This window comes from Lepeophtheirus salmonis, chromosome 9 (genome assembly GCF_016086655.4).
Source record: "Lepeophtheirus salmonis chromosome 9, UVic_Lsal_1.4, whole genome shotgun sequence".
In the NCBI taxonomy this organism is placed as follows: Eukaryota; Metazoa; Arthropoda; class Copepoda; order Siphonostomatoida; family Caligidae; genus Lepeophtheirus; species Lepeophtheirus salmonis.
Window position 1 is genome coordinate 27,291,836 of NC_052139.2, and position 26,301 is coordinate 27,318,136.

The 26,301-nt window shown below is 34.6% G+C and overlaps 6 protein-coding genes across 8 annotated transcripts; 2 read left to right on the forward strand and 4 right to left on the reverse strand.

Annotated features, from left to right (window-relative positions):
* Positions 1–2,247: 2,247 nt before the first annotated feature.
* LOC121124786 (uncharacterized) lies at positions 2,248–5,633 on the reverse strand. Of its 2 annotated transcripts, none has more exons than XM_071891257.1 (3): positions 5,500–5,633; positions 3,662–5,443; positions 2,248–3,407 (listed from the first exon to the last, which is right to left on the reverse strand). In XM_071891257.1, exons 2-3 carry the CDS (start codon positions 5,090–5,092, stop codon positions 2,466–2,468), a joined length of 2,373 nt encoding a protein of 790 aa, XP_071747358.1. In that variant the 5' UTR covers positions 5,093–5,443; positions 5,500–5,633; the 3' UTR covers positions 2,248–2,465. The 2 variants fall into 2 exon arrangements, with proteins under 2 accessions (XP_071747358.1, XP_040575920.1); XM_040719986.2 differs by having other exon boundaries at positions 3,662–5,364; positions 5,500–5,606.
* Positions 5,634–5,800: 167 nt separating this feature from the next.
* On the forward strand, positions 5,801–6,460 carry LOC139906280 (three prime repair exonuclease 2-like). The gene has a single exon (XM_071890855.1). The coding sequence runs from the start codon at positions 5,801–5,803 to the stop codon at positions 6,458–6,460; it is 660 nt and encodes a 219-aa protein (XP_071746956.1).
* A 73-nt stretch (positions 6,461–6,533) lies between these two features.
* On the reverse strand, positions 6,534–7,421 carry LOC121124788 (TOX high mobility group box family member 3-like). The gene has a single exon (XM_040719989.2). It carries the CDS (start codon positions 7,419–7,421, stop codon positions 6,804–6,806), a length of 618 nt encoding a protein of 205 aa, XP_040575923.1. The 3' UTR covers positions 6,534–6,803.
* Positions 7,422–7,477: 56 nt separating this feature from the next.
* Positions 7,478–9,918, reverse strand: LOC121124787 (uncharacterized). Of its 2 annotated transcripts, none has more exons than XM_040719988.2 (2): positions 9,460–9,918; positions 7,478–9,375 (listed from the first exon to the last, which is right to left on the reverse strand). In XM_040719988.2, the coding sequence occupies exons 1-2, from the start codon at positions 9,641–9,643 to the stop codon at positions 7,670–7,672; spliced, it is 1,890 nt and encodes a 629-aa protein (XP_040575922.1). In that variant the 5' UTR covers positions 9,644–9,918; the 3' UTR covers positions 7,478–7,669. The 2 variants fall into 2 exon arrangements, with proteins under 2 accessions (XP_040575922.1, XP_040575921.1); XM_040719987.2 differs by having other exon boundaries at positions 7,478–9,390.
* Positions 9,919–12,490: 2,572 nt separating this feature from the next.
* On the forward strand, positions 12,491–13,885 carry LOC121124548 (U6 snRNA phosphodiesterase 1). The gene is made up of 2 exons (XM_071891043.1): positions 12,491–12,925; positions 12,992–13,885. Exons 1-2 carry the CDS (start codon positions 12,585–12,587, stop codon positions 13,329–13,331), a joined length of 681 nt encoding a protein of 226 aa, XP_071747144.1. The 5' UTR covers positions 12,491–12,584; the 3' UTR covers positions 13,332–13,885.
* Positions 13,886–15,390: 1,505 nt separating this feature from the next.
* LOC139906281 (zinc finger MYM-type protein 1-like) lies at positions 15,391–22,014 on the reverse strand. Its single transcript, XM_071890856.1, has 4 exons — positions 21,933–22,014; positions 17,316–18,790; positions 17,117–17,259; positions 15,391–15,448 (listed from the first exon to the last, which is right to left on the reverse strand). The coding sequence occupies exons 1-4, from the start codon at positions 22,012–22,014 to the stop codon at positions 15,391–15,393; spliced, it is 1,758 nt and encodes a 585-aa protein (XP_071746957.1).
* Between the last annotated feature and the right edge of the window lie 4,287 nt (positions 22,015–26,301).

Here is a 26,301-nt window from a genome sequence, read left to right on the forward strand (position 1 = left end):
CTTGTCACAGCTGATTAAAGCTGATCTCCTCCAAAACATTATTAAAATTCTCAGGGTTACCATGTTGATTTGAGGTTTTTTTAACATGCCCACTATGCATACGATTTTCATCACTACCAATGATTCTCTACCGGGCCTCCGCAAACTTATAAAGTAAAATATTTTATTTACAATAAATGGAAATAAACCAGGAGTGTCTTAAATAAATATAGGTCAAAATACGCACAGGGATTCTGCAGTAATTAAAAGTTTAGTAATTACTGCCTTCTACTGGGTCGGCGATGAGAATACCTGCAAAAGTTGCCTGTTTTTAAGAGGGATGATTGTCTTTTTCTGTTCCTAATATTGTTTTGTAATTATAATGTATTTTTTATTGCATATTATTTTTTTTGTCTGTTTTACCTAGCTGTAAAGCCGCATTCAATCGTTGGTCCTTTTTTTGGATTATTTCTTTCAAACTTTTATATATTAACTATAATTAAATTGTTCACTAATCACTAGTAAGTAGTATGACATCACAACCCAAAGTTTAAAACTAAAAATTAACTGATTACATTTTCACAGGCATTTTTGGGGCTCAAAGTTGATATTTTTACCACATAAAATGGACAAATTTCCAATAAATCTTTATGAAATGGCTTTAATAATTTGAAAAAACATAACACCTGCATTGAATGCAACTTAATTCCAATGATAAACAGTTATATTTGAATATAATCAAAGTAAAACGTACTGAAAATCCCTAAAAATGGGTGGATTTGTACAATTAAGTTTCTTTATCGATTAAAGATGAAAAAGTAGGATAATTAGTGTAACAAATCTTATAATTTCCATAGTAATAGTTCATTTTTATCTACAATATGGAGATTAGACTTTATAAGGATGGAATAAAATATTTTTACTACATATTATTCTCAGAGATACCTATAATAAAACTAGGCAATAGGGGGATAAAATTGTATTGACATTTAGGTTTATGTCCTTTTATTTGTTGGTCCCATTTTTACATCCAATAATTAACAAGTTTACTTAATATTAATGAATATAGGTTTTCATTAATATAAAACTTGTGAAGTAATTTGAATACGTATTACAGAGAAACTGCTTAAGATTACATAAGTTATTTTTGTAATTTAAAACTGCCTACTTGTTCAACGCCTTCATGAAGCTCTCAGCTTCCAGATTTATCTACTAATCATTACTATCTACAATTGATATGATACTATATAATAGATATATTAATATCAATGTAAGAATCCACAAGCTGTAGTTGAATTTTCATTCATATTGGGAGGGTGGAAGTCGATTAATTTTATCGACTGCCTGATATTTCTACCTTTAATTACCTCCACAAGAAAGTTTAATAGACGTTATGTTTTTGCATCTGCTTGTTTGTTACCAGAATTATGGCAAAAGTTGCTAATTGACTTTGATCAAACTTAGTACGGAAATTATATATGATCACAGTAAGAGGCCGTTAAATGTTATGAGGATAAAAGTCAAGGTAACACAAAAAGTTAATTAAAAATGCATACTCGACCATAACTTTGGAACATATTGGGGTACAGAGCCCAAATTGGCGTCAAAAAGTAGGTTTTATGTATATGCTTCATATAATATAAAATACAATTTAATAAAAGGACCGTGGGTGGAAGTGCGTGCCCTTTCTAGTTTTAAATTTGAATTTCATTTCGAATTTTGTATTTTTTTTTATAGTAAATATTTCGTGGGAGTCCTATTTTTGACGTTGAAAGGCGGTACATAAGACATGCCTTATTCTTTGTTGCATATTGACATTTTCACAAAATCAAGTCAGAATGATTCTTCTTAAAGTTGAGTGTTGGTCACATTTGTAAACTTGGACGAATTATTACTCCTTTCTATCAGTAAATTATTCTTATTAACCATTTGGGTGTATCGAAAATTACACTTTAAGTAGCCAAAATTGAATGGCACAATAAAAAATTAATATATTTTATTTGAAAGGAGCTATATTGGAACTAACATAATTCTCTTTAATCAAATAAAGGTTATGAACCTATGTGTGAAATTATTGGGTATCCTAACTCATTCCAGAAATTTGAGAAATAAGACTATAGTTGATGCAAGTATGTCTATGAAATATTGAATTGTATATGATGTAAAAAAAGAAATCGGGTGTTCAATATTGTTCATTTTAATTTTTTAAAGGACATAGTTGAAATGAATATCGGATTTTAATATGTTTAAAAGAATGATGTGCTTTAATGACGTTTTTACAGAAAATATATTTCTTAATATTTTTGGCTGCGTATTTTTTGTAATACAAATTTTTTATAAATAATATAAATGACGGTAATTTTATTAAAAACAGCTATTATGAACAGCTCTTTATAAAATAAGAATGAAGAAACTGAAATCTTTATGAAGAATACTAAAAATATGAGTTATGTATGAAAATAATATGCAATAGTTATAAGGATTAACTAAGAGTTCAATGTGTAGTCGTCAAAAGGCATTATGACATTATATTGAATGGAGTCCATTAGCCAGGATTCCTTAAGGCAAATGGCAGTTGAATTTTCATGGTGGCATTCTCCAATTAGGATATCTGCTTTTTCAATATTTGGAGAAATTCGACCTCCCGACAATCGAATAAGATCTCCAACATCCCTCGAAGAAAATGATGACTTACGACTTACATGAAGTGTGCCCAAAGGAGCAAGGAGTTCGGAGCGATATGAACCAAAAGCAATACGCTCAACACGACATGACTCAACAGCAGGGCTGAAATCAACCCTCTCGTACGGTTCCTCATCAACAAGATATCCCTTTTCCAGAGAGGTCAATATCCAGTCCTTTGAAACAATCCAACAACCCCGAAGTAGACCACGTAAAATATTTAGAGTTCTTCTCGTTGGCCCTTCGGAGCAACATATGACATGGGTTGTCTTGGAAGAAACTAATTTACTTAAGTAGAAGCCGAATTGAGGAATGATTTCCTTTATGATGAAAATATCATCAGATGTTCCAGAGGAGCAGACGACTTCTCTAAGTCCTCGTTGAGAAATCTCTTCTCTTCGAGTTACAGCAGTCATATGCCTAACAAAATCCATTGAACTACGACGAGATGGTCTCCAGTTGTCTTTTTTACCATACCTTGCACTTTTTTCATTTAAGGTTAATTGAGAGAGAGGCTGTGAGGACTCACTCTCGATAATCTTCATGGGGCTTTTGAACGTAATTGACTTTAGGATTTCCGCGTCTTTAGATAAGGATGGTTTGCAAGCGTTGTCTATCTGTTTAGATGGTGAGGGTGTTTCACTGAATAAATTATGTCCTTGAGAATAAAGAGCATGTCGTTTTGTATTAGTTCGTGTTGGATTCTTTAGAGTATAATCGATGTTGTTCTTCTTCTTTTGAAGCGTCTAAGTAAAATATATAATTAGGTCATTATACTTATAATACTTTGAAACATAAAGGGTATAGATAGATGAAAAAAAAGAGTAGATAATATTACACAACTTTGATTAAAAGTAATGATATTGAAAAATGAATAAAATAAATTCATAATTTCTTTACCTAGTAACTGAACAGTCGAATATGCTTGAATTTGCCTGTTCATAAATGAAATAAATATACGGGCTTAAAAATAATGAGGGATACAATCTTATCAACGTACCTTGCGTTTTCTATTTGGATCTGCATCTGACGATATTTCGTATTCCTGTGTATCTTGTTGCCCTTCCTCCTCCTTTGAGCCTCCGAGAAGAGGACTAGATCCTAAATCTGAATTAAGAAGCATGGAGCGCCTTTTATTGGCATAGAATTGTTTCGCGACTCTCACGGATAGTGGAGTGTCGAAATCGTCACCTAGAATACTCGTACAGGAGGGAGATCCCTGTGATGATTTCTTATGAGATGAGGGAGGAGTCTTTGGAAAGATGAGTATATCCTCATTGGACTCTATGATTTGATCTAATAAACCTTTTTGTTTCGTACTTTGTGCGTTTTTGGACTGGGATAATGGTCGGGGAGTTCCATGTTCTACTTTGGTTGGAGACTTTGAGGTCATCTTTTCCTCTTTCTTCCTTCTCCTCCTTATCTTTGCAACATGTCTTTGATACTTTTCTTCAGTGCTAAGGGTCATCATTCGTTGACGGTTATTTTTTCTCTTTATAAAGAGTGCCATGGTTGGGCTGTCATACTTTTCCTTGGATATCGTGGGGAAGTCCTTTTCATCCACTCTTTTCCCTTCTGTCTTACAGGCTTCAATCCAACTAATGGACACAATTTTAATATCTAACTTCTTTGCTTTATTGTACCGAGCAAGAGACCCGTCCTTGAAAATTAAATGTGATACTTTTTTATTTAAAAGTGAGGATATGGAGGCACCTAAAAGTTTGAGCTCATCTATAACACAACTCGATAAATCATCAAACACATCCACAAAAGCAACAATGTCTTTCAAAATATGAGATTTGGGAAGGGAGGGACAATGAAGCGGAGTCGTAGATAGGGTTTCGAAAAAGAGACTGGACGTAGAACTTTTAGGAGAGGGGCACACTTCTTCTTTATCCTCGTTTTTGTCTTGAGCTAGAGATTTTTTTATTCTATTCTTTGGAAGGGACTTTTTGGAGGAAGTGGAAGAGACGTTTCTTCGACTGGGTGAAAGAATTGTGGTAGGAGAAGGGGCTTCATTTCCCTCCATGAGCCATTGTCTCACCTTTTGATCTGTCTTGGGACTTTGAATAGGAGTGGATGACAGCTCTTGCGTCCCAGGGACGTATTGAAGGAACGTGTTCTCAGAGGGCAAATTGCTCAGTCTTTTACTACGAAATAAAAACTGAGGAACGGAGGAGGTTTTCCGTCTCTTGTCTTTCTCGGATGCGTCACCAAGGATCCGTTGAGCTCTCTCTTCGCAAACGGCTTCAAGGTTTCCATAGGGAGACTCCTCCACTACACTTTTCGAGTCCAATACTCCTTCCCCATTGTTGTTCGGCGTCTCAATCACTCGCAAAACTTCTCCGTAACTATTCCGGGATCTGAGTGAAGAACGTCTTTTTGGAGTGGATCGCTCCGGCGTTGATGGAATGATATTGTAAGACTTCATGACGAGTCCTCAGAACTCACAAGAGTAGATCTAATTTTCTAATCAATCCCAAATCTATTATTACTTTATTTCTATTTCAACCTTCATTTGACGTCCCGTCACTTTTAAGTTCCACATTTAACATTGCCAATGAATACTATTCATTTCATAATTCCTACCACATATCAATGTAGTTATAGTCCTTTTAACTTGAGTCCATTTCGAATTTAAGTTCCCCCCTTTTCATTCAATAGCTTGGATTTGGACTCGTATTTCGTTTCATCACTAAGCACCTACGAGTTCGAACAAGAAGCAGTCAGTTAGTATGTATTACTCAGTCGTGCAGCCATGAGCTCGGTCCGCCTAGCAGCTCTAAATTAGTATCTATTAAGTCTATTCATTTATAATAATTAATAATAGCTACTTACTATTTTTTACGATTATTATTATTATATTCCTTGACTCAATAGACATTGAATACTGAAGAAGCACTTCGAGAAAAGAATTTCTTTATGAATGCATAGAGCAAACTCTGGCGAGTGCTGTCGGCAGCCGAGCGAGTGACGCATGAGAGGTTGCGTGACTGAGTGCTACAATTTAAGTGCGGGACAGGATTTAAAAATGATACTATAATTAATTGTGAAACTTTGCTAACTCTCTGCTATGACATGTAGTACTCATGCATTCCTATGTACCGATGTTGATAAAGATTCCCACTTGTTATATATGATGGCTGAGCCATATTATGTGATATTAGACGTGGAGTCCACTGGACTCTTATTCACGAATCCAGACATAGTTGAATTGAGTGCTATCAGCCTTGAGCCTGACGAAACGGGACTCCCTCAGCTCTTTGACGCTTTTTTGCAACCTACAAAAGATTTAACTAAGGAAGCCACGTCTATAAATGGCCTTTATAGGAGACACAACTGTCTTTTTAACTCCAAAGAGGGGAAGGAAGTGTTCACAGAGAGTCCCCCTCAGGTCTTGAAGGATTTCTTGTCCTGGCTTAAGAAACTCCAATCCAATAACATCTACATTTTGGCTTACAATGCCTTTAAGTTCGATGCCCCTCTCTTGCTACAACATTTTGAGCGTTATTCCATTCCCTACAGTCAAGTGATTCGAGGGGTGTGTGACCCCCTAGTTGGAATACAGAGACTTCCTTCCCTCGGATCCCTCTCCAAAAAGTCCTTACTGGATGTTTGTCAAACTTTGAAAATCCATGTTCGAAGTCGCGAACTGCATAGTGGATTCTATGACTCTGTGCTTCTTCGGAATCTTGTAAAGAAACTCCGTCAGGAATGGGGAAATGCGTTTCTCAAGGATTGCTCCATGACTTTGCAACAGTTTAAAAGCAGTTATTTTAAGGATTTTTATTCTTCTTAGACTAATGAAGATTCTATTCCATTTTAATTTGTTTTCAATCAATATTTATATACATACGAATTCAAACAAAAGGTGACGTTTAAAACCTTTTGATGGATTCATGTAGATTTTATTATTATTGTGCCTCGATTTGTTTTTTAAATAGATAATAATTACTATTATACATAATTACAAAGGATAAATAAAGGTCCTGCATATGAAAATTTACATATTATATCATTGTCCAGTAACATTTAACATGAGTGTTAATCATAGATTAGCATAACAATTTTTTTTTTATGAAAAAAAAAAATAGAGAGAGTTCAGGAAAAGATTATGAAAGGTAAGAGAATGTCATGATAGCTCAAGCAACTTCTTGCATTGTCCTATCTTGTGTCCACTCCTCGAAGACGTTTCTGCAATGTAGAACAACACAATCATTCGAACAATACTCGTCTTCCCACTCAGAGTTCCGAACTGCATTATTTGGGCATCCCCTGCGTACACAGAGATGGTTCATTAGGGATGAAGGGTCCTCGTTTCGTAGAGTACTTGCATTCAAATTAATTGTCACTAAATCACTATTTTCAGAGAATATGGCTATGACTTCGGGATCCAGGAGCTCATTCTCTGAAGGTGAATGTTCATGAATATTAGTATTCATTTGAGCGGATTGGTAGTCATCCATCTCACGCTTGTACCTCATTTTGTCTTCATCATTTCGTCTACGATACGTTGATTTGGCTTCTTCATCTAAAGTGTCCCACATTGAGGCAACTATTTTGGATACTTCTCCAAATTTCGCTTCCGGATTATGTGCTTTGACTGTGGCTTGCATTTCTTTAAAAAAGAATGAGTATGCTGACATGGGTGGTGTTGGTGCGTTCGGATCCTTTTTTCGTCTTCCGCCTCGTTTAACAGGGGAGGCCTTCTTCTTTTTTGAAGGATAATCCTCTCGAAAATTGCTCTCTTCTTCCATCATGGCGATTGCGCGACTAAAGAGTTATTTTTAAAGGGATTATTGATGGTTTTGATGTGCTGGAATTAAAAGATAAACTTTATTTTAAACTATATATTTACATAATGTATATGTATATTTAACAAGGAACATCATAAGAAATTTATATTCTCAAAATTGAGCATATCACATAAACGGCTCAAAATCACAAATCAACAAAAACAAAAAATTTAATAACTGTTAGCCAAAGAAAGGGGCAGAGTTTGAGTTTGTCATATGAGAGAAGTAGATGCCTGAAGTTTCACATCCGACTTACTCAATATATCCAATCTCTCTTTCACAGCGGCTGTTGTAGTTTTTTCAAGTCCATGAGATTTGAATCTATGGGCGTTTAGATTGTCAAGTCGTGAACACTGATAACTACATGCTTCACAGGGATAATTTTTTTGATTCAAATGAACAACGTTGTGACGATTGAGTTTGGACTTGCAGACAAAGGCTTTTCCACAAGTTGAGCAAATATAGTCCCTTTGATCTAAGTGAGCTGACTTCAAATGCTTGTTCAAAGAGTCCATTCTCCCAAACAATTTATTACAGAACTTACAGGGAAGGCACTTATACTCAGGGTCATGTATTCGAGCGTGTCTCTCTAAATACGTTTTATGCGAGAACCCTTGACCACAATTAGAACAAAGCCAAGACTTTTGTTTATGGGTCACTAAGTGCCCACGATAAGATATCTTTTTAACAAGTTTACCGCAGATATGACAGGCCTTAAGAATAGTGCCGTCACTATGAGCATTTTCTTTATGATTTGACATGTTACGAACAGCTTTTCCACAAATGTCGCAGACACGGAGTTCTTTAGGATTGTGAGCCTGCACTTCCTCAATTTGAGAGAGATCTTTATCAGAGTGAGATTCATGCAGATGTCGAGCAAGTTTACCTCTTCGAGTAAAATGCCTTGGGCAAAAATAACAACGTTTATCGATAATGCGATTTGGATCTCCGGGACAAGGTATGACAATATCAGACTGATGAATCCTTCTACGATGACGAAAGTATGAACGGTAAAGTTTAAACAGCTTTCCACAATCAAAGCATTCAAATTTAGCTTGATTTTCATCCTCTCTAAAGATGATGGCCTCAGCTTGACCCTCTCCAGCATGTGAACTGGCTCTATGTTTCTCCAGATCCTTGGGCTCTCCATATTCATTTACACAGTAAGGGCATTTTAGTTTTTGTTCCTCATTAAAGAAAAGTTCTGAATTATTAGGATCGCGACGATGAACGTAGAAGAGATGATCAATATATGAAGTACCGAATCGAAATTGAATGGTACATTCACTACAAAGATAATGGTAAGAAGCATTAGGCTCTGATATTTCCGTACACTCGTGGATTTTGAGAGATCTTTCATTTTTAAATGACTGCTCGCATTGCTTACAATCCCATTCTCTTTTTTTAGGCCTCTTCTTTGGAGAAGAAGACACGAATTCATCCTCAGTCCAATCAATTTCTTCAATATAAAAGTCCTCATGATTAAAATCATCTTCATCATCTGAGAAATGGAGGTGAATGTCTGGCTTCACATCAAAATGTTCGGGTTGAATTCTGTGGAACAATGCTGAGCAAGGAGCGCATCGGAGCTCCTCATTCCCACATAGAAAGTAACGGCACTGTCTTGAACGATAGATAGGCGTTTCAGAGGGCTCAGAGTAAAACAGGAAAATATCCGCAATCTGTAATTTGTCCACATTTTCAAGTAAAACATCTTCACTCAGCCCAGGACAGGCATTTGACTTAAGTAAAGAGTCTAGAATGTCTGAAACTTCCTCTGGGGTTTCAAATCTTTCTTCTCGGAAAGGAATTTGACCCATCCAAGCCGTGAAAAGAAACCCCATGTCCTCATTTGGAGAAATAAGGGCCCAGGGCATACGGGAATCCCATGTAGGCAACTCATAGGCCGCCTCGAACTCTGTAATAAGAAATACTGCAATAAATAGGGAGTAGAAATATTTGATATATTAATTATTTTAAAAATTGGGCAAGGAATAAAGACCTATTTTAATTCGAGGGCTTTGAATTTGTATATCAGTCATGTAAATGTCCTTTCTCATGGACGAAAGACTGTTTCGGAGCTGTCGTATGCGGAAGGCACCTGAAATAAGTTCTCGAACTCGATCTTTTGTCTCATTTTCTTCCTCTTTCAAGGAAGGAATCCCCTTGAAATGATTTTTGTTCATGCTGGCTTGAGACGTTCTCTCAAGGCAGCAAAACAAAACGAATCCCTCAAAGTGAGTCACACTACTACATATCTATATTGACTAGGACTATTTCTCGACTATCCGAAGAGTATTTACTATCTACTCAATCCTCTATCTCCTCATCACTCCTATTATTCTAATCCCTTTCCATCATTTCTAAAGTAAACAGCTAAAAAACTGGCAACTGCAACAAATATCACTTCAACCAACTACTACATAGAGGACTGAAGACAGAGTATTCTCAGCTGTTGACTGTAGTCCTTTTAATACTCATTATTATTTGTGACGTTAAATAACTATTAGTGTATGTGTATTTTCACTGACGTCATAATTGCTTCACAATTGAAGGAAATGCCATTTTGGAGGCTCAAAGTTAATATTATTACTAAAATAAATGAATAAATAGTAATATTTGAATATAATCAAAGAAATTTGTACTGAAAATCAATTTTTTGATCTGTTATGAACGAGGAAAGAGGGATATTTAGAGAAAAATACCTTATTTTTTCCGTTGTAATAGTTATTTTTTATCTACAATGAATATGGAGATAAGATTGTCGACCGATGTAACACTAATAGTCTATAAATATAAAAAAATAGCATATTTTTAATACATTTTATGGTCATCTACATATATATAGTCAAACTAGGCAATATGTAGAAGGGGAGATTTTTAATAGACAGTAAGTTTTAGGTCCTTTTATTTGTTAGTTCCATTTTGAGATCCAGTAGTTCATTATAAATGTTTTTCATTGTGGTTATTTAGGGGACTCAATATGGCTGACATCCACAATGCTAACGTCACCCGAAAACGCTCTTTAACGATAAAAAACAAACCAAAGAAGAAAAAATAATAAATGATTTGAATTTGAGGACTGCAGTCAACAGTTGTCTCAATTCTGTATAGTGTCTCCTGTCAGTACTTTTATGTAGTAGTCCTTAGAGTCACTACAACTCATTTGCAACTTTGATTTCATTCTTCACATTCATAAATATTCAAATCCAGTCTTTTTCCTCTCTCTCCTTTTCTCCTGGCCAAATGAATTTCACTACAATGTTACAATCATTAATCATTATGTATTCATAGAGAGTATATAGAGCGAATAAGTTTTCGTCGAGGAGGTTGCTCGAGGAAGATGATGTCAACTGTTGTCCGGGGTATATATGCTATAATAATCTACTAAAAAAATTTATCTTCCTCTCTTTTCGTGATTTTTTTAAGAATTTACAAGTATACAGAGGATACATAACAGTTAACGTGATCTTATCCCTCAAGCAATCTATGGTACTATAGTATTGTAGGAAAATTACATATTAATTAATAATTATTATATCATATTATGATCGACATAATAATATCGTAGTTAACTTAATAAATTTAATTTATATTTTATAAATACGTAAACACGAACAATTTTATTGATCATGAGTAACTACGAACATAGTTTTCGATCTATCATTATTAATTAAAGCTTTAAAACAAAGTAGTGAAACGAAGACCACGTGATTAATATTTGTACAAAGTGGTTGTCGTAGCAATATTTTTTTGTCACTAATAATAGGATCGAGCGTTGAATATTACTCCATAACAGCATCGAAGAATTCGCCCTTTAAACAGAATTATCAAGATAAATTCAGCCACTTGAAGAAAAAGTTGCATACAGAAAGGGAAAATGTCAAAAAATGATACGGTGATGTCATCTGTGGTATTATGAAAAGCAACATCTTGCGAAGGAAAAAAGATCAAGACCATGTATCTCATCACTGATGAGATACATGGTCTTGATGACTGATGAGTCATCAGTCATCAGGCTAACAAGCGCGTTTCTCTACTATTACGGCGTTAACTCGCTAATACAAAAATACCCTATGTACTTTGTTCCCAGCTGTTGATTCCCTCTTCTCCCTTGATACGTCATGGCTATTTGTTAATATATTATTTTTGATAAATAAGTAATGTACAAAGTTATTGTACAAAGGACAGGAATGCAATTTTTTTATTGATACCTTGTCGTTTATATAATATGTATATATTTTGGACATTTTATTATTTATATGAAGTAATTTGGTTATTTCTACATAGAAATAACCAAATAACTACTCTTTTAATAAAATATTAATAAACAATATTATAATACAAAATGGAGTAAAATACGATATTGTTTTTAATAATATGCCATTCATTTTAAAAATGGTAAAGAGGGTAACATGACGGTGATAGTCTGGGAGTACATAAGAGATAAATGGCGGTTGGTATTTATTGACTTATTTGGCTAAACTACCAAATGATTTCAAGCCTTTCCCCCCTTGTTTCTTTTGGACGAAAGGTTGCGTGGTATAATAAAGGTGCTATGTTTTAATTAACAATGTTTTCTAGCTCTACTTTTTATAGTCGTCTTTTACTATTTGTTTACGTTGGATCATTCATGCTACCGGTCAGAGATATCTGGCTTCCAGGGTTATATTTGCAAAAGGGAATAAGCTGCCGAAAACATAAAATAAATAAACACGTCATTCTGTTTTGTGAACTTTGTAGTCAACTAGCTTGGGTATTCACAATAAAGAATGACATCACTACTTATTTCTATTTATATGATATGGACTGACACAGTTTAAATCACAAAACTATTCAATAATTATAATTATTGAATATAGATGTATATTATGATAAGTTAAATACAATAATAGAAACACCAAAACAGATGTATTATTCAAAAATATTGATTATTATATATCTTCATAGGATGTAGCTTTCATTTAATGATATTGGTGAAGTGCTTACGAAGAAATTTTTTATGGCAGTCCATATTAAATATTTATTTTTTATTTCATATTCACGTCAAAGTAAGCAAACAAACAATAATATTATTTTTTGATTCTGTAATTTGGGTTTGATCTTAATTAAGTCCGGTAAGTCGGAATGAGTGAAAAACGATCCTATAAAAATAATAAAGAAGAAGATGAAAGGATTTTTGTATCTCCTGCTCCTCCTAATAAGAAGCAGTGTAGTGTAGGAATAATCGAAAATCCACTCCGTTCTGAAGATTTAAAAACCAGCGAAGCAGACCTTGAAAGTAAATCCCTTAAGGATCATCAAGGCCGTGTTCGAACAGTGGAACACATATCCGGCAACTGGGCGTCTTTTGTGTTCGCAGATGCAACTGGGATTATAAACGATTTTCTTCGTTTATGCGATATCCCCGACTACTTATCTAAATGCGATTCCTTCCATTTAAGCCTCTCCAAGTTGTTTATGATACAGTATGAGGACATTCAGCCCCTAAAAAAGGAATTGAGTGATATCATTGTACATTATCCCTATTTCAGTATTACCATTGACTTGATAAACAGCCTTAAAGTGTTTTTAAATGATGATAAAACGAGGACATTTGTCGCTTTAAATGTTTTGGATTCGAATAATGAGTTTTTATGTAATATCCAAGAAGGAGTAGATAGTGTACTTGAGGAAAGAGACTTACCTCCATTCTACGATCCTCCTGAGTATCACATATCCTTGTTTTGGTGTCTCGGAAATCAAGCTGAAGAAATTGAGTCCAAACTTGAGGATCTAAAGGATATCATTCTTAAGGACGGGCAGATAACCTTGAAAATCCCTTTAAAAAATTACAATTTAAGACGGGACACAAAGTATTTGATCTTCCTTTAACGAGCTACTAATTAATTATAATTCATTGCTACTCTTCTAATTAAATTTGTGTTCAACGTGTGATTATAATTTTAGTCCTCTCTTGTTTTTCTCTAACTTAGACATATTGTTTTTATTGATTTGTTATTAAAAACTATCAATGAAAAAGTAACCATAAGCAATAAAACGTTTTCACGTGACGTCAGCATTGTTTATGTCGGCCATTTTGGGGGTTTAAACAACCAAGTTTTGTAACTATGAAAACCCTGTTTCATGAATATTAAGGAAAATAGTGAACTAATGGATGGCAAATTCAATGCAATGTTAAGTCCTTTTTTATTCATATAGCCATTTGATGAAGTTTTATAAAGATTTATTAAAAGTTTGTCCGTTTTATGTAGTAAAAATATCATTTTTCAGCTCCTAAGATGGCGGCGTCTCCATCAATTATGATAGTCATTTATGAGTGCATTGAAAACGCTCTATATGAGTGAATGTTAATATTTTGATCTTTACCCTAACTAAAATGATGAATGTATTCTAAACTTTGTTGGAAATAAAAATAAGTTTAGTGATCCTATTCTTATTTAAATGGTAGGGAATATGTGAAATTCTCGTATGCTGTGTTGATTCAAAAATTATTCTAGTTTTGTATAAGATTATTCTATAACATTGAAATCTGACAGCTTACTAATTCAATAATTAATTAAGACTGAGTAATTGAAATGGATTAATATTTTGATATATTAAAGCATAAAGAATTAGTGAATGAACTCTCTAGTTTACGTTCAAGTTGAGAAAATGGGATCGACCAATTTCCATTTACGCCCTCCAAGCAGTTGGGTGGCTCCAGGACCACCGTTTACGCCGTCAGCAAATCTCAAAACGTTTGAATGAATAACTGAGAGTAACACTGAGAATTGGTTGGAGAGTTATAATTAGAGATGTGAAAATTGTCGAAATCCTCGATTTACCATTTGTAAATGGTAACCTCCAAGACATTCATTTATCTCCCTATTTAGAAAATTCAAACATATTGGCGGCCAAGGAGAAATATAATTTTTATAATAATCTCTGTCAGTAGATATTATGTCGTTTATCAAACATTACAATATCAGGGGCGTCCGCAGGATTATATCAAGGGGAAGGGGGATTGGTTTTTGTATTTATTTATTTTTAAATCCAAAAATTAAAATATTTTGTAAACAAATTTTGAAAAAAATAAATAAATAAATTCAAAAAAAAAAAAAAAATCAAAAGTCCACAAATCAAAAATTATTCAAAAAAAAATTTGAAATATTTTTTAAAAAAACAATTGAAATATAATATTTTTGGAAAAAAAACAATTAAAAATCCAAAACTATTCTCAAAAAATTAAACTTTTTGAAAAAAAAAAATTAAAAATCAACAGCTATTAGCAAAAAAATAATTTTTATGGAAATTTTTTCAAAAATCCATAGTTATCCTCAAAAAATTTAATTTTTTGAAAGATAAATCAAAAATCAACTTCTCAAAAAAATTTTAAAAATCCATATCTATTCAGAGAAAATTAATTTTTTTAGAAATAAAAAATTGAAAGTTCAATTATATTTAATATATTTAATTTTTTAGTAACTAGCAAGAAGTTCCTAATTTGGGTTGGGGACTACCACCCCTCCAACCCAGCCCTTCTGTAAACCAATAAATATATACTTTTTTTTTTTAACATTCATAAGGATTTAGATAACTTTCACATCTCTAGATGTAAGTGTAAGTCTTCGTTAGACTCAAAGTAGAATTGAAGATCGACATTGGAGTAATTTCTGCCTATGTCCTTGCTAAATTTTATGATTGTATTTATATGATATTCGTATACTAGTATATTTATTTTATTATGCATTTCTTAAACAATTTACACCGAATATAGGAAATATTGTTTACTTCAGAGGAAGAAGCTAACACCACGACGACCGTTTAAATAATGAACAAAAAAGAGCACAAGACACTTATTATGATAATTAATAACAGAGGAACTAGCCATCCCAAGTCCCTCTGGTATAGAGGATTCTCAGGTCCGTCGGTAAGCTTTATACACGGTTCATCATTTTCCTGTAATCTCTGACTGACTCTCCATTGTGTGGAATACATACTCTTCCAGCCTTGGTGGAATAGGCAACATTTTATTTTTAACACCATATCTTATCCCCTGGATTTTAGGGATAATATATTCATGATTAAAGTTGATAATATTGTAGAGAAAAACGCATGCAAGGAGAAGGGGGGGGGGGAAAGACATATGGTATCATTGTTTAAAATACTGATGTGATTATCAGCTGCCTTCTTTATTATGATTTTTGAGGGTATAACGAAAGTATTTATTAGCAAAATGTTTACTGAAGATATACTACGTATAATTGACTTAGACATTTTTAATCCGTTACAGTAGATTTGAAAACGTCACACTCCATGAAATTGTAATTCATTATAAACCTTATTCTCAGAATGATACCTAATGAAACGACAAAGTAGAGTATTTCAAAATATATTTGAAGTTCCAAGTTTAAAAAAGAAGGCTTTAATTAAATACCTATAATCTAAATACTAAAAAATATACCATCATACATTTATGTTAAATATACAAAATTAAACAATTGGAATCATATAACTAATAACAATAAATTATATATACAGAATATTGAAATAATAGATTGATCCAAATAATATTTTCTTGTTCTGACATCGGAATCCAGTTAAATATGTCATAACTTTAGGTTGCAAGACACAAGCGAGACGTGGAGTTTAATCAAAAAGATAATCACCCCTCTTCTTCATGTGGAAGTTGCTATACACAATTGTGCACAGGATAGATATATCTCTACCGATGAGATCTAACTAATTATTTGTAATAAAGTAAATGTCAAAATCATAAAATTAGACAATAAATATACTAATAAAAAAAATGTTGGAAATAAATCCATCTTAAAGATTTAGAGCAAAAGCTAATTATGTAGTAATGTCCGGCGATATTACTCCTTATTAAAAGCGTCAAAAAAGATATTTTCCCCGTTATTTATGCTTATATAACAACATACTATTATCATGATGGATATACACAATTGCTAATTATAATGCTACACCCAATCCGTGCCGTATGTCAGGAAGATTTTTCGGTCCGCTTTACAAGGGTGAACGGTTGATTTTCAGTGGTGAACGTGGGATATTTAAACAGGGCAAATGCTACAGCATAGATTAAATCTTGCAAGAATATCGTCCAATGGACTGTCTGACCATTATTTTCTTGAGACAAACATTGGGAAAAATAAAATGAAAAGGAAAAACTCTAAACGGAAAGTCAATGCCGACCTATTCATAAAGGAAGGAGTATAATGGAGTATAAAATGCACGGTGCAAGAATGAGAGAAAATTTTTGAACTATACAATTAAGTCAAACAATTTAAACCTCCTTCAATATTTTTAAACTAATAACGGATGAAGATAATGAACGAGATTATAATAGACCATGAAACGGTTACATCGACAGAAAATAAATTATGTTCACAAGTCTTGATGTTCTTAATTTGCATGTATACGTGGTGATGTGTTTGAAAAAATGAAGAAAAAATGCATGTGTTCTTTATCATGATTAGAAGAAGAAGTTTTTCCTCTCTTTCCTTGACGCAAAGGTGTCAATCAAACTGTCCATGTCTTCATGGAGCACCTTGTCCACCATCACCCTGTCCATGTTCAAGAGGGTGAGGGAGGAGAGCCTCTCCTGGTCCATGGTGGTCCTCATGTGGTTCTTGAGCCTTCTGAGACAGGAGAATGACCGTTCCGTTTCACAGCTGCTGATGGGCATTGAGGCCAGGATAACGATCACCTTGTATAGCTCCGGCATCAGGCGGAACACTCCCGAGCTTATTAACTCCACAGCAATTTGTGACGAAACCCTGTCTTCTGTGTCAATATCTGCCTAGAGAAACATAAATTTTAAACATATAATGCAAAATGAAACATTATAATATTAACCTTGAATTGCTGGAAGATTGCATGGTCTGACTGGAGCTGCTCGAGTTCAAGTCTGTAGTGCTTGGCGACACGCTCAATGACACAGGTCTCCACTTCACTGTCATTGACGATTGCAATGAGATCCATTGTGATGTTTGTATCGTCGGTGGCAAATCTGCTCTCAAGCTCTAATACAATCTTATTGATTGCAACATCGAAATGTGTTTCACGGAAGTAGGATTCAGTTGTTCCTTTCCACTTTATTCTCCTTGGAATCTTCGCCTCCTTGAATTCCAAATCAATTGAGTCCTCCTGGTCAAATACTGATTTCATCTCAGACGACTTCAACTCAGCAAGTTTCCAGATTGATTCAAAGATTTTCTCATTCTTAAGATCTTCAAGAGTCCTAATCACTAGGTTGACGTGTTTCCGGGCCTTTGTTAGGTCAACCTTTCTGCCTTGAAGTTCATCTGACAAGCTAGATGTGTGTCTGAGGAGTGTCTTCAACAGTTCAATGCCGAAAACAAATTCGTGACTAAAGATGCTGTTGAGCAGAGAAGTTGCTGTTGAACTCGACAATGTATCTTTATCTTTTCTCATTATTATGAGGGTCTTCATGATTCTGACCATCCCTAGAGATACAGCGTGTACAGCATCGTAGCGGAGACTCCAGCGGGTAGCAGACTGGTTCTTCAGGGTCATCACCTTGGCATGCTCCTCATCTTTACTTGTTATCTTCACCGACTTGTAGATTGCTGACCTCTTTGGTGACCCTTCAATGAAGTTGTATAAAATTTGTACTGTCCCCATTGTATTTCTCAACAGGGTTATATCTGAGAGAAGATCCTTGACTACAAGATTGAGGACATGGGCGTAGCAGTGGATGTAGACACACAGTGGGGCTGCTTCCTTCCACCTGGCGGCAAGACCCTTCTTGATGCCGGATATGTTGGAGGCACCGTCCGCGGCCAGGGAGACAGTGCGGGCGGGGTTAAGGCCGAGATCCTTGACAGCCTCGTGAAGCTTCTCAAACAAATATTTGCCGTCAGTCTGGGTAACTTTTACAAACTTGAGGAAGCTCTCTTTCTTGATGCCTTCACTCGTCAGATATCCCAGTGACAGACTGAACTGCTCCGTGTTTGACATATCTGATGTCTCATCAACAATCACAGAGAACCAGTAGTCATCATCGCCGGCACAAGTCTTGACATCTTCAATTATATTTTCCGTCACTTTGGATGCTATAATCTCTATCAGCTCATTTTGGATGTCAGGTGAAGTCCATTTGGCAAAACCTGCCCCAGCTGAACCAAATTTTTTGACTTCGGCCTCCAGTTTATCTTTGAGAATATGATTGTCGTGTGAACGCAGGGACAAAAGCTCCAAGAAGTTTCCTCGATTGTTTTCATTAGATTCCGTCAACTTTTCTCTTGTTTCGGAATCGCCCCTAAAAGCCAATCCTTGCTTTGAGGAACCCAACAGTTTGGAAAAGATACCTCAAATAAGCTCGCCACTTCACGACTTCCTCAGCATGTTGAGACTGAACATGGCCGAGAACCGAGGTATTCTTTTTCTTTGATGTGAGGAAATTGATCCACTTTTCCATCGACAGTTTGTGTTTTTTGTTGTTAGAATGAACTTTCAACGAGGAACTGTTTTTCCATGTTTTGAACTCAAATTTCCCAAGGTTGGAAATGGAAAATTTGGAACAGGCGAAACACTTGGCTGACTTTTCAACCTCGTCATATTCTAGCCACGGGAACTTACGGAACCAATCATATTGAAAGTCTCTGGAGTATTTGTCATCTATCTGAGAACTGTATGTTTGTAACTTGGGCTGTAGAGGATGATCTCTCTCGACTTTAGGCACAGTTTCCCGCTCAGTCTCCACTCTGGTTCTGGTCTGGATGTCCTTCCGCTTTGGCTCCCGCCCGGTAAGTATCGGGTCACCCAGCTGGCTCGTGAAGACGACAGGGTACTCTGGGCCTCCGTCCACAAACTCCATCTCCTCAGTCTTGCTCTTCTCACCTCCCTGGACATTGTCGCTAGTCTCAGAGTCCTCTGCAGAGGGAATATTGTTGTTGTTGACTACAAAGAGCTGCTCGGGAGAGAAGATTGGTCCGATATCGAGATTAGGAAGTCTTATTCCATGAGAAATCCGTCCGCTGGGGTAATTTGATGAGTCGCCATTATTTTTTGTGTCTGCAGTAACTTTCTCTTCAGCAGAAACTGATTTCAGATCTTGGTTCAGGCAGTAAGGCCTCAACTGGAGCAGGGTCATCGGGACAGGAGGAGGCAGTAACTGAGGATGAGGATGTAGCAGAGGAAGTTTTCTTAACAGCAAAGTTCAATGTTTTCTGCTTCTTATGATCAATTTTCACTTGATACTTGCAGCTGGGGTCATTCTTATGGAGTTTAACTTTGTGATCATTAAAGTTGTCCTTCTGTATTTCCCTCTGACAGATAGAACAAATCACCAACTCTCTGTTAAAATGCGTTTTCCACTTCCCGTCATCAATTTCTAATAATTTATAAATTACTGCAACAATCCACTCTAAAAAGTACATAACTATTATTTATGTCCCTTTTAAGCAGTAATAATTTAATTTATCTTGTATCCAATGAAACAAATTCTCACGCTCTTAAATATTTCAAGAGTACTCCATACGAAAAATGTTGTGTGCTTCTTTTTTTTTTTTTTTTTTGACTGTAAAGTACTTCACATTTGCAACCAGTTAAACGTAATATCTAACTCAAATATCCACTCAATGTGAAGTACTTTAAATCCATACGAAAAATGTTGTGTGCGTCTTTGTTTTTTATTTTTGGCTGTAAAGTACTCTTGAAATAATTGCAGTAATTTATTAATTATCAGAAATGTATCATGGGAAGCGGAAAACGCGTTTTATATTCAAAGGTTCAATCATTTATATTTATAAAATGACAGGCAATATTTGAAAGAGATATTACGGTAAATTACAGGATTTGAATTCAAATTTCTGCGATGAATTGAGATACCCGAGAGTGTTAACTGTAGTTTAAAACCTCCGTTTTATCTATTTGACTTAATTTGGCCCCAATATTGTCTTAGAGATATAATTTATTAATTTACTAATTCTATAAATGTGCCGGTGAATTTTGGCTACTTTAAGTACAATTTGTGGTCCCTCCAAAGGATTAATCAGAATCATTTTTTCATTTAAATGAACTATAATTTATTGGAAAATGTATGCCATGTTCAATTTTGAGAAAAATTATCTCGCTTCCTTTCGGGTGGACGTGCTACAAATATGTAATTTTATTATAATGACTCAGTACTATTATGAGTTGGTCATAAGTTACATTTATATAATAGATGTTAATAATTAATTATGACTTAATTCATCTATATTTACATACCTATATGATTGGTGGACGGTTGAGTAAGGTTGTTGTTTTTTTGGTCCGCTGAAGCGAACAAAGCGCAATACTGACGTACGGCCCTGCACCCAATGTAGCTACCCCCGTTGTTGTGACCATTTAAACAGTTGTTTTTGCCTTTTATGAGTTTTCTGAACACCATTTCTTGGAGCCTATCAACCATAGCTAAGCCTTAAGTGATAAAAAAGTAATATTTCTTGACTATGTAATATTGGAAAACCTAATGATCGTACCCAAGTCTTTAAGCGAAGAAACTAGTTGCGAACCATCCAAAGCTACAACCCCCGTTGTTGTGCCCATTTAAGGAGTTGTTTTTGCCATTTAATGAGTTGTGTATCATAATTCTTGATATGTTTAGCTAAAATAGAATCATATTTTAGGGTAGATTTAAAAAAAATTTAATACTTACTGTTAGATAGTACAAAATTCAGAGTTCCATTTCGAAATTAGTAAATACATTTTACTGATAACTTGATCGTCATTTTGGTGGATGACTCAAAATATTTTTATATGTATTTCTATAAATGACATCAGTACCAACACCCTCCATTAATTTAATGATGGTTCCTCGGGAAGGGATAGGTTTACCCATGTATTTCTCCATAATTATTTTTTAATGTAGATGATTAGCAATGGATAAGGGAATATTACATGCAATAAGCATCTTTGTGAGATCAGAGTTAAAGTCTGACTTGATGTATTCATCATTAACTTGATTTTATAGATGAATATCCATGCTCTTGATATGAGATGAGGATAATGAGTGGCGTGTAATTCTAGACAGGGGACTAAAGGCACATTTATATCGACAAATCCGACAAACCATCTGTTTCTCATCTGGTAAGTATTTCCCAAATTCCTGGGCCTCCATTTTCAGAAATCCAGACAGATGGTGACGTTATTTTAGGTATTTCATAGTTCTGTATCGACAATCAGTATCTAATATTATATTAATATTGAATAATAAAGGCGGGAATGATAACGTTCTTGATTAATAGAAGAAGATGTATATTATTTAATCAATGATGCTATAAGTATTTCTTCTCTTCTCCTCGCACGCTTTTCTATTCTTACCAAAATTATCACCCTTATTAATTAGATCAGCTTCAAGAGGAAGGAAATATACACAAATCCAACTCCTTATATAGCAAGGACATATACAGAAGAATTACTCCGATGTCGATCCTCAATTCTACTCGGAGTTTAAAAATGACTTACACGTATAACTAGGGATTCTCACAGGAGCACGCCTGCGTTTCTGAACAATTTCAGCTTCAAGAACAAGAAGCATAAAATTCATACGAAATATGTTTTTTGGGGTGATGATTCGGAAAATTGAATAAAAATTATGAAATTTCAAATTCTTAGCATGTTTTAGGAGAATCTATTGTAGTTATTTGAATGTTTGAGCATGATCACAATGTCTCTGTAGCAACTTTTTGTCTCATACCAAAAATTTGAACTTTTAACTTTCTCTGTGCTAAAAAAAAAAGAATGTCTCGACGTTTCTAAAAGTGTTCTTTTTGCCGAAAAACGAGGACAAGGTTTTGGGGGTGCACGTATTTAAACTATACAAACTTATTAAAAAAATATATAAAAAAACAAGAAATGAGATCAAAGACCTTAAGATAAATAATTACTTCGGAAAATCTAAATGCAAAGTCCTAAGACTTCTTATCAAGGTTGCTAAAGAAGATCTATTTACCAGGATTAGTGCTGAGAGACAACGTGCGGGGTTAGAACATCATTATTAATATTTTAAAAAAACATTTGCATGTTTACTACATGCAAAACAGCAGCATTCACTTTCAAATGTCAATTTTTTAAATAAAAGATAATCAATCACCACCTAAAAAAAATGGAATCTCAAGTTTTCATAAATATGCACATGTTTGCTCCAATTCCGGTGATAATCCCTACGTATAACTCTCCAACCGATCTTCAGTAGTTAGTGTTACTCCCTTACATTCAGGAGCACACGCAATAGTGATCACTTCATACTTAGATGTTATCTCTTTAAGAATTAAATAATCAGGAGAAAACACTGTTCCGGAATATAATTATATATTTCAAGTTGTCAACTGGAAAAAAAAATCCAACATGTTTTTAGCTTCTATTTCCTACGAATATTACTAAGCATAAGTAGATTTGTAAAAATAAGAGTTTAGATAAAATTGGAGAGTTTTTGTAGTTGGAACTTGAACAGGGCTTTTATTTTCCTAAGCTTTTTTATTATTTTTTTCATTTCCTTCTTGAGGAAGGAAAATCCAAGTATACAGTATTGATAAATGACGGAGTTTAGGTTGTTATTGGACTTACAGAGGATCGTCATTAGAATAATTCTTGCCTATGTCCTACATTATTATTATTTTTTTTTTTAATCATAACGCAGGGCATTTTTTTACAATTCTAAATATAAGTTACACTCGGATTTTTTTATTGCTGAGGAATAAATTATTTCCCCTAAAATTGGCAGTAAAAAATATAAAGAGATCTACTATTAAAGTTTTCTTGGCCACTGTATTTTCTGATTATCTCTAATATTCCGATAGTCTCTAAAAGATCCGAAAATATGCTAAATTCTTTTGGGTAGAACCTTAATAATATTTACAACAAAAGTAATTACTTGTACATTTATTACTATATTTTTGATCAAGAACCCAAAAAATAGCGTCTCTTGGTTATTTTAAGGGTTGGAGATGAATTTGTGGTTCGATATTAAACTTGAGGAACATCATTAGTCATAACCGTAGCCGTAAAAAAATAAAAATGTTGGATCCTACTGACAGTGAGCCGGTCAAATGTTGGCAGTTATATTACAAAGAGGAGTTTTGAGAACCCTCATAATTAAGGGAACCAACCATAAACATGCCATCTTTTCCCGTAATGCATGCGAAGCCCAGGTACTTTAATTGAAGACATACAGTGTCCTTAAATAATTTTAGTTCCATAACTTACCAAAACCGAGTGGTCCATTAAAATCCGAACAATTTGAGTTTCAAAATTCAATAACATATAATTTATTAAAATACATTAGAACTTCAACAAGATTTAGACTATAAATGGATGTGCTGTGTCAAATGTGGGATTTTTTTTAGTACTAAATTTACAAAAAAAGTAGTGAAAAGCATTTATTACAATTTTAAAGAGAAAATAAAACAACATTCAAAGAATATGAAACCGAATTTAGACGGGAGATTGGTCTCCCGATAAGAATTGAAAGTGTAATGGATTGTGATATTTTAGAGGAAGAAGAAGACATTAACATAACAGGAGAGGAATCGAACGCTGCCCGTCACGTCGAAAATGATGAAGCCCAAAGAGAATATGAACACATTGACGAAACAAGAGAGGAAACGAACGCCGCCGTTCTGGTCGAAAGTGACGAGGCCCAAAAAGAAGAAGAAGTGCATCCACTATCTGGTGGAGGATTGTCACTGAATGAAAATCAAAAAGGAGAAAAAGAAAATGATTACTCGACTGAACAACAGGCCACACATAGAGGGACTGAAAGTTCTACTTTACCTTTCTCACCTAATGCCGACCAAAAGATTGAAACGGACACAGCAAATAATACTCCACTCAGGGACGACTGGAAAATGGTACTACGGAAGAAACCAGAAGTCCCAACCAAGAAACCTCTAATAACAAAGAAGCACGCAAAGAGATCCTTTTCATCTCCTCGGGAAAACTCTTTAGAAAAAAAATCAAGAGAAAATAACACTCCTGAAAAATAAAATGCAGTCAACAGTGGAGATACATGCTTTTCTGTGTACCGACGACTTTGTAATTGCAAATATTCATATTTTTATCAACTATGCATTGTAACTTTGAAAAAAAATACACCTCCCAGACTTGTTGAATTCAAAGAAAATTTAGGAATCAATCGCTTAATTTCTCTCAATATCCGTGGACGAAAATCGCGTAAAGTCAGACACGCTCTAATGAAAAGACTAATGACCTTAAATCCGGATATTATCTGTCTGCAAGACATTAAGAGCCTAGTTTCCTCTTCATGTGGAAAAAAGTGTACTTCTTGCCTCCCTAGTTGTTTTAGCTATTTCTACACTGACTCTGGTGTAAAACGTGGAGTCCTTACTCTTGTTTCAAGATTGTTAAATGTTCCAATTTGTGTTCAAGAATTTTACGGAAAAAGTGAATGGCATAAGATCTTAATTACTTCGGCAACATCAGAATTTTTCTTAATCAACGCGTATGGTCCTAGTGAGAGAGAGTCGACTTTTTTTCAAGCTATTATTAATTCCCATAAGGGAAATCCTTGCCCCCTTGCTATTGTTGGTGATATAGATGTGGATTTAAATAAGATTAGTAGTCTAAACTTGAAAATTTTAAAGAAGTTAATGTTGGAGATGAATATGGTTGATCTATTAAGGAAAATTTCACCGAATGAAAAGATTTCATGGAGAACAGGAAACAAGACTTCAAGAATAGATTTAGTTTTGGCTTCATCTAGTTTTATTAATAAAACAACGAACGCAAAATACCTCCCAGAGCCCTCATCTGACCACAAGATCATACAATGGGATTTCAAGCATGAATATAAAATGAAACAATTCAAAATGCCTCGCTGGATCTTGGAGGATGAAGATTTTCAACAAAGTCTTCAACGTAGGCTGACAGTAAATTTTGATCGCGTATTATCTGCTTCTAGGATAGCTTTGCGACTTAGTAATACTATTCAAGTGACTACCAAAAAATTTATCAAACGAAGAAAAGAAGCAAGCAGAAAATTCAATGACAACTTGGATGCTATTCTGACACAAGGTTCTCCTTTTGTCAGGGCATATGCGGCAGATACAATCAATACTTTTAGAATTCATGATATAGTTGATGAAGAGAAGAATAGGAAAATTGAACGGGAATGTAATTTCAGTCTTCGACTTAAAAACTAGGAAGAAAATTTGGTCATCCAACCACAGGGGTTAAGCTTATAATGGTGGATGGAAAAAGACTGGTAAAAAAAGAGGATATCTTGAACTATTTTCATGAGTGCTTTCAGAATATTGTAGGAGGGGATAGAAAAAACTTCCCCCGTGCAAGGAGACACAAGGGAACAATCTTCTCAGAAGACATTATTGGAAATTTTATAGAAAATAAATTTAAATCCGATAAGGCCTGTGGACCTGATGGAATAATTGGAAAAGTTTATGTCGTGGCAAAGAAGGAAATTGTGCCTTATTTAACGTGTATTGCTAAATCTATGGAGAAACACGGCCGTCTTCCAAAAGTGTTGACTAAGGGAAGAATTGCTCTTATTCCAAAAAAAAAAGGTAACGGAACGGACTTTAGTCATTGGAGGCCCATAACTGTGCTTAATGAAGCATATAGAATTATTGTTGGAGTTTTAGGCAAACAAATTGAGCCAATTTTAAACATGAAGTGCGGTCCAGAGCAAAAAGGTTTTCTTCGTGGGAGGAGAATCACTGATGTTTCTTGGAACATTCAGGCGGCACTAGAATCGGTAAATGGACGTAAAATGTATGGGGCGGTTATAGCTATTGATTTTTCAAAAGCTTTTGACTCTATCAGACACGTTTTTATTATGAAGACTGTTAAGAAAATCTTG